This window comes from Chionomys nivalis, chromosome 1, assembly GCF_950005125.1.
Source record: "Chionomys nivalis chromosome 1, mChiNiv1.1, whole genome shotgun sequence".
Lineage (NCBI taxonomy): Eukaryota > Metazoa > Chordata > Mammalia > Rodentia > Cricetidae > Chionomys > Chionomys nivalis.
The window spans coordinates 29,679,984-29,694,961 of NC_080086.1; the positions used below are offsets into that span (position 1 = coordinate 29,679,984).

The 14,978-nt window shown below is 39.7% G+C and overlaps 1 protein-coding gene across 2 annotated transcripts in view; it reads right to left on the reverse strand.

Annotated features, from left to right (window-relative positions):
* The window catches only part of Kdm5a (lysine demethylase 5A), an 86,818-nt gene that overhangs the window by 62,185 nt on the left and 9,655 nt on the right, over positions 1-14,978 (reverse strand). For both annotated transcript variants that reach the window (XR_009056691.1, XM_057762611.1), the window contains exons 5-8: positions 12,429-12,563; positions 4,333-4,438; positions 2,382-2,473; positions 414-572 (exon numbers count right to left, since the gene is read on the reverse strand). Coding sequence is in view for 1 of the 2 variants with exons in the window: in XM_057762611.1 (XP_057618594.1) it covers positions 414-572; positions 2,382-2,473; positions 4,333-4,438; positions 12,429-12,563 (492 nt within the window). In the remaining variant the exon portion in view is untranslated. The remainder of the gene's footprint in view (positions 1-413; positions 573-2,381; positions 2,474-4,332; positions 4,439-12,428; positions 12,564-14,978) is intronic.

Sequence of the window (14,978 nt, forward strand, 5' to 3'; positions counted from 1 at the left end):
AGTTCCGGCGACTAGACTTCTTCCTAACTGTGCAGAGGGCTGTTGTCTGGGACGGTGATCTGTAAGTTTATTCCCCTTTAAATAAATACCACCTTATTAATCACAATTCCAAACTGGTGTGGGATTGTTTATGACTTGCGCCTTCAATCTTACATAACTAAAACAATAAAATTATCCAACCAATAGTCACAGAAGGAAAAAAAATTAAGACAAGCTGCCGCAAATACAGTTGTTATACAGTAATTCAAAATAGCTCTTTAAAAAATCCTGGAGATTTTTCAACAATAATAAACAAGAGACTGGGATAAGCTTTTGGGAATATCTTTACATTACATGCATGGATTACTATCTTCAGTTTTTTGTTTTGTTTTCTATCTTTAGTTTTAAATGGATCTATAACATTAAGTTTGTACCTCAGCAACACATTTAGGACACCTCCAGTCTCCTTTGGGCACATCAGGTAGTGGCGGAAGTAGACAAAACGTATGATAGCTGTCATCACATCCATCACACAAAAGCAATTTATCCTCATTGTTTCCACGGCCACAAAACATACAAACATAGAGATCAACCTATAAAAAGAAATAAAAATAAGTATATTTTCTATACTATATTGCATTTTTCTCATGAACTACTCTTTAATTAAAAAATATATAACATACACTAAAAATTAACATAGCTTAATCCTAAAAATCTACTTTAAATAATTTTCCCCAGAACTTCTAGAGGAAATTAACAAAAATATGAGCAGGCCCAAAGCCTAGCCTAGCAGTGATGACACATGCTTACATGCTTTTAATCCCAGCACTCAGGAGACAGAGGCATGGATCTCCTGAGTTTGAGGCCAACCTGGTCTACAAAGCAACTTTCAGGACAGCCAGAGCTACACAGAGAAACACTGTCTCAAAAAAAAAAAGAAAAAAAAAAAACCAAAACAAAACAAAACAGAAAACAAAGGAGGACTCAGAATCAAGAAACACTATAATCTAGGGAATAGAAATTAGGTTTAGGGCTGGAGAGATGGCTCAGAGGTTAAGAGTACTGGCTGCTCCTCCAGAGGTCCTGAGTTCAATTCCCAGCCACCACATGGTGGCTCACAACCATCTGTAATGAGATCTGGCGCCCTCCTCTGGTGTGCAGGCATACATCAAGGCAGAATGTTGTATGCATAATAAATAAATAAATCTTAGAAAAAAAAAGAAAAAAGAAGTTTATACTTCAAAAGTATCATTCATTCTTCGTACAAATACTATAAAACAGAATGAAGAACACTGACTTCTCTTTCTGAGGACCCAGGTCAATTCCACAACACCCAAATGGCAGCTCACAACTGTCTATAACTCCAGTTCCAGGTGATCTGACATCCACACACAGGCATATGAACAGGCAAAACACCAATGCACATAAAATAAAAATCCATCCATCCATTCTTAGAATCTGCTAGGGTTATCCAACCACCAGAGATGCTTAAATCCCTTACATAAAATGGCTTAATATTTGTCTATCTTCTACACATAGCCTCCCTCAGAGTAAGTTCATCCCTAGATTCTATTAATTTCATATAAATGCTTTTGAAGTTGCCACACTATGTTGTTTAGTAAATAATGCCAAGGGGGGAAAAAACAAAAAAAACAAAAACGGTTATGGTGGGCTGACTGATGCATGCCTGTGATCCCAAGCACCCAAGAGGTTAAGGCAGATTGAGGTCATGTTTAAGGCCACTTGGGCTTCACATTGAATTCTAGGCCAGTCTGGGCTACATAGCCAGAACCTGCCTCATTTTTTTTTTTTTTAAATAAAAGGATTGAAAGCAAAGAAAAAAGTTCTACATTGCTTAGCACAGAAACAATTTATTATAATCTTTAAATGTGCATGGGGTTTTTTTTGTTTTGTTGGGTTTTTTTGCTTTGCACCATGTGCACGCCTGATGCTTTCAGAGGCCAAAGGCGAGAAGAGGGGATCAGATCCCATGCAACTGGAATTACAGACAGTTGTGAGCTGCCAAGTGGGTGCTGGGAGTCAAACTCAGGTTTTCTGGAAGAGCACCCAGTGTGCTTAACCATTGAACTTCTTCCCAGCTCCAGAAATAATTTTTCAAAAGTTTTCAATCTATATTTGGTTGAACCCATGAAGGTAGAACCTGAAGATATAAAAAGCTAACTATATACAGATTTATATCATTTCTTTAACTCAGTTACCCACAGGCATATGATTTAGGGGAGTGTACACGAGACAAAGCAAAGCTAACATATAAACCAAAACTCCAACCTTGAGATTTGCCACAAAGTCTTCTAATCAAATAAACTAACTGAACACACATATCAAGACAAGCCAAGATAAAAATACATTCTTTCCCTCCTGACAGACACCAAAGCACTTACAAAGTTAACAGAGAGAGTTCCTTTCCGTTGTCTCATTTGCATGTTAAATGCATCTGATCTGTTGGTAGCTTTTCGTCTTCGGGTGACCTCATCTTGAAATAAAAAGTTATAAAATAAAAGTAAAAACTAAAGATGAGTGCTTACTATGGACCACACACTATTTAAAATCATTTAAATTAGATAAAGTCTCACAACATTTTGAGGTAGAATATTATTGCCTGCAGCTGAAGATAAAAAACTTAAGGTATAGAGAAATTAGGTAACTTGTTCAAGATTATATAACCAGTATATAGCAGATTTGGGATTCTAATCTAGACAAATCCAGGGAATTAAACCTTCAATGACTGCCCGCATGCAGTACTTAATACATACTGTCTATATGTATGCTTTAGAGGGGCTCTCAAGTTAGTCATAGCTTTTTCTTTAAGACCACTATAGACAAAACAATAACTGTAAGAATGGCACAAGGTCAGGAATGGTGCGCACACCTTTAATTCCAGCACAAGGCAGAGGCAGGTGGTCTCTGTGAGTTCAAGGTCAGCCTGGTCTACAAGAGCTAGTTCCAGGACAGGATCCAAAGGTAGGGAGAAACCCTGCCTTGAAAAACCAAAAAGCATGTCTGGTAAGTATTATTACACTGATTGTACGTTGTTTTTCATTTTTGTAGTACTAGATTAATTTTGTATATGATTGATAGGCAAATAGTCTACCATTGAGCTATACCTCTAGCTTTTCTTAATGCTACTTTGGCTCTTCAAATTGCCCAGATTGGCCAGAAACTCACTCTGTAGTCCAGGCAAGCCTCAAATCTCTATTCTCCTGTCTCAGTCTTCTGAGTAGCTGGAATTGCAATAAATGTATGTCACCAGGCCTGGTTTTCCCCAAAGTTTTGAGAGTGGAACAATATTATCTGATCCCTTACATTTCAGGCAACTCATATTATATAAATTATACATCTCATAAATCCAAAATGTGTGACTTTAATATTTCATTCAATCTTTATAGTCAAATATGTCCAGCCTATTGTTCATTAAAACAAGTGTTTGAATTAACATGTTATATAAGAATAGTACAACTTAATTTTTTTTTCTTTTTTTTTTTTTTTTTTTTTGGTTTTTTCGAGACAGGGTTTCTCTGTGGTTTTGGAGCCTGTCCTGGCACTAGCTCTTGTAGACCAGGTTGGTCTCGAACTCACAGAGATCCGCCTGCCTCTGCCTCCCAAGTGCTGGGATTAAAGGCGTGCGCCACCACCGCCCGGCTTACAACTTAATTTTTGCATCAATAACTCTACTCACAAAAGTTTCTAATATGGTGCTAAATTAGGTTCTTTAAAGAAAATTTACTTCAATGATATATAGAGGACAAATTATTTTAAAAACTTAAATGATGGCCGGGCGGTGGTGGCGCACGCCTTTAATCCCAGCACTTGGGAGGAAGAGGCAGGCAGATCTCTGTGAGTTCGAGACCAGCCTGATCTACAAGAGCTAGTTCCAGGACAGGCTCCAAAACCACAGAGAAACCCTGTCTCGTGAAAAAAAAAAAAAAAGAAAAAAACCCAGAACAAAAAACTTAAATGATGGTCAGAACTTAAAAATTATAACTCTTCTCGGTATGTTTTCATACTAAAAATCTGAGAATCCCTTTAAAAGTAACAGCTTTTAAAACACTATGTGACAACCAGTAATCATTATTGAAACTTAACTAGCCTTTAGACGCTAAATAAAATTATCATGTTTTATGTTAGACATGGAGAACAAGCTTCTAAAAGCCAAAAAATGCAATGTATTATTTCTTACACATTAAATTTAATATTTCTACCATCAAAAAAGCCAGTCTGCCTATACACCCTGTAGTAAATTTCCCAGCACGGAGTGGAATAAATTCAAGTATCACTTGAACCTTTTAACAACCATGTCATTGCACTTCATTTTATGTGAGTAACAGAATTTACCTTCTTTATCTTTTGCTCCTACTGCCAGGCCCACAACCTTGGGTCCAGCCCCAAAAATCTGAAGTTTCTTCAGTTCCGTGTTCCTGTTTACTTCTCCAGAGTCTGACTAAAAAAAAAAAAAAAAAAATAAAAGGCATTAACATAATTACTCTGAATCACACAATTAGTTTTCTTTAAAAGATAGGGTATTGGCCAGGTGGTGCACACCTTTAATCCCAGCACTCAGGAGGCAGAGATAAGGCCGATCTCTGAGTTTAAGGTTAGCCTGGTCTACAGAGCTAGTTCAAGACAGCCAAGGCTACACAGAGAAACCCTGTCTCAGAGGGAAGGAGAGGGAGAGGGAGGGAAGGAATGGGAATGAGAGAAGAGGGAGAGATATAGAGTCTTGCTTTTTTTTTTTTAAATCATCTAATACAACGATCCTCCAAAATTAAGGGGAAAACTGACTGACAAACTGGTGGATTTGAGGTTTCTTCTGAGAGGGTGTCTCATTTTGTACTGTAGGCTGGCCTCAATCTCAGTTACACTCTTGTCTTTCAATTGCTAGAAATACAAACATGAGCTACCGGGCTCAGCTTCTGATCTCCTAAATTTACTCACTGTCACCGTGACGACAGCTTAATCCAAAGCACCATGCAACATTGAAGATTCCTTTAAATTAAAATTCATCTATGTCTTATAGAAGATGTATGTCCAATCAATCCTGGTAGACAGTAATGGTTTTATGAAATGTGATAGTAATTTTGTTAGGATGCACATATGGAGGTCAAAGGTCAACTTGCAGCACTTGCTTTTCTCCATTCACCATATGAGTACAGACAGGATCCAAGGAACCAAACTTGGGTCATCAGCCTTGGTGGCATCTTTACCTGCTGAGCCATCTTTTTGACCCAACACTACTGATTATTATGCAACAGAAAGTTCCACTTGTAATTCTGACATCTGTCTTTGATTAGCAGGTACTATACCCATCATAAGGAAAATTATGGCTCCCCTAAAACAGTCATGATAATACCTCCTTGTTGGTGACAGCGTAACTAATGGTGGAAATGTTGAACAAGTTTTAACCGATGACACATTAAGTTTCCAGGAAGTCTCTGGAAAAGATTCTTTTTTCATTTCTAATAAAACAGAAAGCTCCTAGGCTACTGAGATGATACAGTGGAAAAAGGTACTTGCTGCCTGCCAAGACTCACAATCTCATATCAATTTCCTGGATCCACATGGTGGAAGCAGAGAATGGACTGTTGACAGTTATTCTCTGATCTCAACAAAAACACACAGCACAAGCGTACCTATACCCTCTACACACATACTCCTTTTCAAAAAAAAGGAAACTCCTCTCAGGCATGGTATAACCCAGGAACTCCAGAACTTGGGAGACTGCGGCAAGGCAATTCTAAGTTTAAGGTAGCCTGGGCTACATAGCAAGTTCAAGGCTAACAGGAGTTATTTTAGGGGGGTTAAAAAAAAAAAAAGGGGAGCCGGGCGGTGGTGGCGCACGCCTTTAATCCCAGCACTCGGGAGGCAGAGGCAGGCGGATCGCTGTGAGTTCGAGACCAGCCTGGTCTACAGAGCTAGTTCCAGGACAGGCTCCAAAACCACAGAGAAACCCTGTCTCGAAAAACCAAAAAAAAAAAAAAAAGGGGGAGAAAGCCAGGTGGTGGTACAAGCCTTGAATCCTAGCACTCAGGAGGTAGAGGAAGGAGGATCTCTGTGAGTTCAAGGTCAGCCTGGTCTACAAGAACTAGTTCTAGGACAGGCTCCAAAGCTACAGAGAAACCCTGTCTTGAAAAACCAAAAAGAAAAAACAATAGAGCCTACCTGGCTCGAAAAAACAAACAAACAAACAAACAAAATACGGGGGTGTGGAGAAAGAAAGGGTGTTGGAAAAATGGTTTTGCAGGTAAGACTGCTCTTCTAGAGGATCCAACTTGAATTATAAGCAACCACATAATAACTCACAATCATCTGTAACTTCAGTTTCAGGGGAACCAATGTCCTCTTCTGGCTTTGGTAGCTACCAGGCATGTTCATAGTATACAAACACATATGTAGGAAAATACTTATATACATAATAAAGTAAAAGAAAATTCTTCAAAGAGTAAATTCTGGCTCAGCAGATTAAAGGAACTTGTCACTGAGCCTGAAAACTTGAATTTAATCCCCAAAACCCCCATGATGGAAGAAGCAGACCATTACCCACAGCCTCCACACAAGGATAAAACCAGAGTTTGGGTCTCTGGAGCAAAGTTACAGGTTCAGTGAAAGACCCCGTCCCAAAAATTAAGGTAGAAGGCCAGGCATGGTGGTTCACACCTTTAATCCCAGTACTTGGGAAGACATAAAGATCTCTATGAGTTGCAGGCTCACCAGGGGCACACACTCATAGTCAGAATCTGTCTAAAAAAAAAAAAAAATGGGGGGAGGCAATAGAGAAAGGCACCTGACACACTGACTTCTAGCCTCCACATACACACTGGAACACACATAAGTGCACACACACAAACATGCACACGCACACGATGGGAGTGAAGGGCTAGGGAAAGAGCAGGGAAGAGTTAACCAAAACTAAGGATAGATGAAAATGCCACATGGAAAATTATTATTTTGTAAGTCAACTAAGAAAACTAAAAACAAATGAGTTTGAAGAAAGGTTTACCAAATGGGTGGATAATACAGCTCCCAGAAGCCTAAGTTATTAAACAAAAATTTTAGTGCTGGATGAAGGATATTGATCTGAGTAACATGTTGCCCAGAGAGGTCCCAGAGTTTCCCAAGACAATACAACCTCTTGCCTATACTCGAGCCTACACACATACACATATAAAAGCATGGAGAAACAGAAAAGCTTTGCAGAGAGAAGTTTCCCTAAAAAAATTTCTTTAAGTTCATAATTCTACATGTACATGGCATAGGGGAAGCTGAATCTGCATCTATAAAGTAACACAAACAGTTCTGGTATAACAGACCATGGTAGTCTAAGCCACAAATCAAGTCCACTGTTCTCCCAAGCCCTAACTCCAGTGTGACTATGTGGTGTCCCTTCCTGCACTGCAAGCAAGTACTGGAGAAGAAATTCAGTTTGTTATTTCTCCCTATCTTGGAATACTATATAACTATGTCATTTGTTTCAAAATTTACTTATTTTTATTTTATGTGTGTGTGTGAGCATCTATGTATGTGAAAGTGTACATGACCAAGGAGGATAAAAAAAAAAAAGATGTTGGAACTCCTGGAACGAGAGTTACATGTAGGTGCTGGAAGATGAACCCCAGTCCTCTGCAAGAGCCACCAAGTACTTAAACCATCTCTCCAGTCCTAAATAGGTGCCATTAGTGCAGAGGGCACAAGATCCCTTGGAGCTAGTTAGCACGGGTCTTGTTCACTATATTTGGAACCTGAAATTAAAACAATTCCAAGTCAGGGAGACAGACTACAATCTTCGGCAATATCTAGGTAGAAGATGGTTATTATCGGAGGGAGAGGGAAAATGATCACACCTGAAGTAACAGCAGACTCAGGCTGAGAGTATGGGACAGTCAGTGGCTATATTTCTATGAGGAGAAGCTGTAACATCTGTCAGTAAGTGTCATGTATTGTTTGAGCTCACTTCTGAGATACTAGCTCTGTAAACAGGATTCAGTCATCCATTTCAAATCCACATCCAATCACATTTGTCTCAGTGTTCTCTAAGGCCCTGTCTGGGATGGGCTGTCCCCCCAACTTTGTGACAATGACTGAAGAGAAATGCAAACATTCCAAGAGTAAATCAGATGTCCCTGAAAACTTTCAAGAGATATTACTATTATTATTCTGTAATATAAAAGTACCTAGAGTGGGAAAAAGCACCCGGAATTTCAACATTAGAAGTTCATCCATGGAGAGAGAGCACAATAAGGAACTCCATCTAACTTGCCTCAACTTCTCTTGTCAGTTTCTCCTGGATGTTCTGAGTACCCAATTTGAGGATGCCATTTTTGTTGCTATTTGTTCTTTTCTTTGGAAGCCTTACCTGAGGGGACACTCCACTTTGAAACCCTGGTTGGGTAGAAGCTGCTTTAATTAACAGTCAGCTTCTTCAAGATGTTAGTAAGTCCCCAATTTGCTATTTTTCTACTGGTATACATACGTATATTAGAAGCCTCATCTGAGCACCCACTACTCTGCTCTACTTGAGATTACATTGAGAACTCTAGATGGCTGCCTCAATGGGGCTTCACTAGTCAGCTCCTGATGGATTTGAGATTCACTTATTTGTGTTTCTGTATACATGTGTATGAAGGTATCATGAGAGGCCATTACAGAGCACTGGGTCTCTTGGAACTGGAGTTACATTCATTTATGGAAGATGGGATTCAAACTCCAGCCCAAGTGACTGAGCAGCAACCACTCTTAACTGCTGGATGTTTTCAACACCCAAATTCATGATGTTTTGCTATCAATATATTGCAGTTTGTTCTTGTATTTTGGTTTGCTCTACTTAATAAACTGAATTCATTCAAAACCTGAAGTATGGACACTGTGATCATTCTCAGGACCATATAGAACAGAAGTAAACCCCAACTCTGAGAGAAAAATTTCTGAAACCAGCATCCAGGAGTCTGTGGCAAGTGAACTGCTTAGCATCATTAGCTATTAGCAGGACTGAGAACATTGACCTAGCACCAACTAATCGTTAGATCGCAGCAACCTCTGTTTTCCTACAGAGTGGCTCATTAGGGCAGGGCCTAAGAGCACAGACACCAGCAAACAGAAAACTGGGTTCTTCAGTTCTGTCAGTCCAATAAAGATCTCTGTGCTACTCGCTTTTCCCTCTTCCCAACGAATACAGAGCACCAGCTTGTGATATGAACCACTCACAGTCAAACTTGAGTCTCTCTAGAGAGAATGAGAAAGGTTCACCAACGAGAAATGTTTCCCCTGGCTCTATCCCCTTGGTTTTGTTTGAAAGTATCTCACTAAACAAGCTTCATGTTTCCCCTGGCTCTATCCCCTTGGTTTGATTTGAAAGTATCTCACTAAACAAGCTTCTAAATCATGACAATCCTGCTATCTCAGTATCTCAAAACAGTATGTGCCACCACGTTTGGCTTAAAGAACTGCTGTTTGTCAATACTGAGTATTGAACATAGGGCCTCTTGCAGCATACTAAGCAAGTGCTCTACTACTGAACTAAATTCCCGCACTGAGAAGGGATGCAACCCTAAGGAACAACAGACTCTTCACCAAACACTGACTTCAACAATATTCTACCTCACCTGGCAGAAGCTACTCAGAAGTCTGACACAGAAGTATTCCAAGTTCAAGGCCTACCTGTGCTTTAGATATTTTCAATGCCAGCCTAGGCAATGCAGAAAGACCCAGTCTCAAAATAAATAGTCAAAGAGAGAGGGAGAGGCTAGAGAGAAGTTTCAAAGGTTAGGAGCACTGGCTGTTCTTCCAGAGCAACTAGATTCAACTCCCAACACCTACATGGCAGCGCATAAACATCTGTAACTCCAGTTTCATGGGATCCGGCAGATTTATCCCTCTTCCAAAGGTACCAGGCATGCATGTGGTCCACAGATATACATGTAGGAGAAAACACACCTACACATAAACTAAAATGAAAATAAAATAGGTTATGGGACCTAGAAAGGCTGGTTCTGTGTGTAAAGAGATTTCCATACAAGAATGAGAATCTCAGTTTGAATCCTTAGCACATATGTGAAAAACAAGGTGTGGTGTATTCCTGTAATTCCAGGGTCGGAAGGTAATAAAATGAGGATACCAGGGCTTGCTGGCCAGCTAGTCTAGTCAATTTGAGGACTGCCATTTCAGTGAGACTCTGTTTTTAAAGATAAAAGTAGTTGGGTGGTGGTGGCGCACGCCTTTAATTCCAGCCCTTGGGAGACAGAGGCAGGTGGATCTCTGTGAGAGTTCGAGGTCAGCCTGGTCTACAAGAGCTAGTTCCAGGAAAGGCACCAAAGCTACAGAGAAATCCTGCCTCGAAAACAACAAAATAAATAAATAAATAAATAAATAAATAAATAAAGAAAGAAAGAAAGAAAGAAAGAAAGAAAGAAAGAAAGAAAGAAAGAAGCCTTTAAAGGTTTACTTGACATACGCCTGTAATCTCAGCACTCAGAGGCAGGTGGATCTCTATGAGTTAGAGGCCAGTCTTGTCTATATAGAAAGTTCTAGGAAAGCCAAGGATATATAAAGAAACCCTATCTCAAAAAAAAAAAAAAAAAAAAAAAAAAAAAAAAAAGAGAAAGAAAGAGAGATTAAGGTAGAGAAGAACCAACACTGATCTCTGGCCTCCACAAACATGTACATCCACCAGCATACATGAATACCTTCACACATATACACATGCACACAGAAATACACTGCCTTTAAAAGACTATTGGGTGAAAAAAAAAGGGCTGGGTGTGGTGGGGGCACACTCCTTTAGACTCAGCACTAGTGAGGCAGTGGCAAGTGGATCTCTATGAGTTGCAAGGTCAGCCTAGTCTATATAATGAGTTTCAAGCCAGCCAGGACTATACAGTGAGACCCTACCTCAAAAAATAAAACAAAATAAATAAAAATATTATTTCTATTGCTAACTATGGAAATTAAGCTGTGTAAGACTATATCAACATGTCTATGAAACCAGCAGTAGTGTGACCCTTTGCCATCCCTGTCATAAACTGCCAAAATTAAGTTTTCTAAGTCAAATCACACTGAATTTCAAAACTTCTTCATTCACTTTAAAAGTGAGTAGAAAATATGCCTTTTCAAGTATAAAGCAACTGTTTATGAATGATCTCCTATGACCAGAAAATTTCTCACATGATCAATGCACTTAAAACTTAACTTTAGAGCCGGGCGGTGGTGGCGCACGCCTTTAATCCCAGCACTCGGGAGGCAGAGGCAGGCGGATCTCTGTGAGTTCGAGACCAGCCTGGTCTACAGAGCTAGTTCCAGGACAGGCTCCAAAGCCACAGAGAAACCCTGTCTCGAAAAACGGAAAAAAAAAAACAAACTTAACTTTAGAGCGAGGCGGTGGTGGCACACGCCTTTAATCCCAGCACTCGGGAGGCAGAGGCAGGCGGATCTCTGTGAGTTCGAGGCCAGCCTGGTCTACAAGAGCTAGTTCCAGGACAGGAACCAAACAGCTACAGAGAAACCCTATCTCGAAAATCCAAAAAAAAAAACAAAAAAAAAACCACTTAACTTTAGGCCAGACATGGTGGCATATGCCTTTAATCCCAGCATTTGAGGCAGAGGCAGGCAGCTCTCCATGAGTTTGAGGACAGACTGATCTACAAAGACATCCAGGGCTGTTACACAGACAAACCCTGTCTAAAAAAATCTAAAAAGAAACAAAAGAAAAAGGTCCACAAAAGCCAGGTAGTGGTTACAAATGCCTTTAATTCCAGCATTTGAGAGGCAGAGACAGATGAATCTCTGAGTTTGAGGCCAGCCAGGTCTACAGACTGAGTTCTATCTAGAACAACAGTCAAGGTTACACAAAGAAACCCTATCTCAAAAACCAACAACAGGGCTTAAGAGGCGACTCAGAGGTTAAGAGTACTAGCTATTCCTTCCAGCGGTCTTCAGTTCAATTTTTAGCAATCACTTGATGGCTTACAAACACTTATAATGAGATCTAGTACCCTCTCTTCCAGCATGTAGGTATACAAGCAGGGAGAACACTACATACACAATAAATAAATCTCCAGGGGGCTGGAGAGATGGCTCAGTGGTTAAGAGCACTGCTGCTCTCCCAGAGGACCCAGAACAATTCTCAGCACCCACGTAGCAGCTAACAACTGTTTTAAACTCCAGTTCCAGGGAATCTGACACCTTCATACCAAATGCACATAAAATAAAGTTAAATTTAAAAAAAAAAAAGTTAAAAATAAAAACAACAAGAGGGCCATGGGGGCTCCTGAAAAAACTCACCAAGTAAAGGTTCTTCTCACAACCTGAGTTGTGTCCTGGGACACACATGATAGAACTGACTTTCAGAAATTGTTCTCTAACCTCCAAATATATTCCATGGTAGACACACACACACACACACGCACACAAAACTTTTAAATGGCCAATGGACATTGAAATACCTGAGACTTGACACGTCTTGTTCTCTTTGGCGGAATATTCATTCTTGTTCCCCGCTCTGGGGAAGGTTGGATATCACTGCTAAGAACCTCAGTCTCAACTTTTTCTTTAATATCCAAATCAGGCATTTGTACACCCTAAAAGAGGACACAAAAAGAGAGAAAATTCACTAATAAGTTTGAGAATGAGTGGAAAATTATCAATTTTCCAAAAAGTTCCTAACACTACATGAAATCAGATGACAATCTTGACCTCAAATTCAACTATAGGCTCATAGCAATCCCTAATAAAGTCAACTTCTGTTTTGTTTTCAGAGTGTCTTTTGTATTCCATAAGGCACTAGAACTGGCCTGAAATTCCCATATAGCAGAGAATGAGTCTGAAGTTCTGATTCTCTAGGATTACAGGCATGCACCAACACAACAAGTTATGGATGGGCTTTGTATTTTTCAACATGCCCAGCAGGATTTCTTTTAGGGAATACTGAAAACAAACACTAAAATATATGTAAAAATGCAAACTGTTTAAAAATAATGAAAAGGAGCCGGGCGGTGGTGGCGCATGCCTTTAATCCCAGTACTTGGGAGGCAGAGGCAGGCGGATCTCTGTGAGTTTGAGGCCAGCCTGGTCTACAAGAGCTAGTTCCAGGACAGGCTCTAAAACTACAGAGAAACCCTGTCTCAAAAAATCAAGTATGGTTTCAAACAACCATATCAGGCAGCTCTCAACTGCCTATGACTCCAGCTACTGAAGGATCCAACTTCTCTCACCTCTCTGGGCACCTGCACTCATTTGCACATACTCACATACAGATATACACAAGCAGGACTGGAGATGGCTCAGCCATTAAAGGCTAGGTTCACAACCAAAACCAGACATGAAAAAAACCTTTAAAAACAAAAAGACAGTATAGTACTGGTAATGGGGTAGACCTATACAGTAGTTCCTTATGTGTGGAATTTGTTTCAAGCTTCTAGTAGATGTCTAAAATTGTGGATAGTGCTGAATCCTATGTTTTCTTCTGTACATTTATAGTTAGAATAAACTTGAACTTGCAAAGTTTTCTTTTTTAATTTTATGTGTGTAGAATGCTTTTTGCCTGTATATTTAATAGCACCACATGTGCTTCTGGTGCCCCTGAAGGCCAGAGAGGGTGCCAGATGATACTGGAGGTTCAGTTGGTTATAAGCTGCCCTGTAAGTGGCTAAGGACTGAAGGTGGGTCCTCTGCAGAGCAAATCTTTCTATGACTGTACCTCTTTCTGACCCCAAAACTTCAACTTGTAAATTAAGTACAGTAGGATAATGACTATAGCTGGGCAGTGCAGGCACAGAGGAAAGCCTATCTCTAAGTTTGAGGCCAGCCTGTACTATAGAAGGAGTTCCAAGACAGCCAGGACTATACCTGTCTTGAAAATATACATGAAACCTTGAAACCCTGTCTTGAAAACACACACAAAAACACACACACACACACAGAGGCTATAAAAACAGAACTATAGCAATATAATAAAATTAAATGTGGCCTCTAGCATGGAAAGTTTCTTATTGTACTTTAATCCTTTTTTTTTTAACCTAGATTTACTTCTCTACATTTGGAGGTTTTCTTTGGTGTAAATGGCCAGCATCATATTTGGGGGCTATTATCAAGTAAAATGTACACAAGCACCATGATAATTCCAACAGAAGATGTAATAAATAAAATGTCTCCTAACTAAAAGGCAGAAATAAAGAGAAAATTCATAACTAGGGCAAGAAGAAGCAAGATTGGATCACACTATTCAAAATAAAATGTAAAGTGAGAGCCGGGCAGTGGTGGTGCATACCTTTAATCCCAGTACTTGGGAAGGATAGGCAGGTGAATCTTTATGAGTTTGAGGCCAGTCTGGTCTACACAGCAGGATAACCTGGACTTCCAGGTCAGCCAGAACTACACAGAGAAACCCTATCTTGAAAACTGCCCCACAAAAAAGGGAACTGCAATAACTCCATAATTTTTTGTGCTCCAGAGCAAGACACAGTCTCAAAAAAGTTACACACACACACACACACACAAAAAACCTAAAAGAAAGCAATGGAAAAGTAGATCTTCAAACAGACATCACTATAAAACTATAAAACAGCTATATTATCACAAAAATATTTACAAATAATATCCCTGAAAGAATGTATTCAGAATAAATATCAAACCCTTACAAGTATATGGCAAACGGCTCAATTTTAATGAAAAAAAGATATGAGTAGACACTTCATGAAGATTACATTAATGGAGAGGAGCTAGAGAAGGCTCAGTGGTTCAGAGTACATGCTACTCTTGGAGAGGCCCTGAGTTCCGTTCCCAGCACCTATATAGTAGTTCACAACCCTCTGTAACTCCAGTTCCAGGGGATCTGACATTCTCTTCAGGCCTCCACATGCACCAGGCATGGTAAACATACAAACAGGCCAATACTACTATACATAAAATGTTTTTTAATGTTTTAAAAAAGATTATAGAAATAGCTAATATATAAAGATAAACGATGCAGTGATATCACTACTCTGAGAATGAAA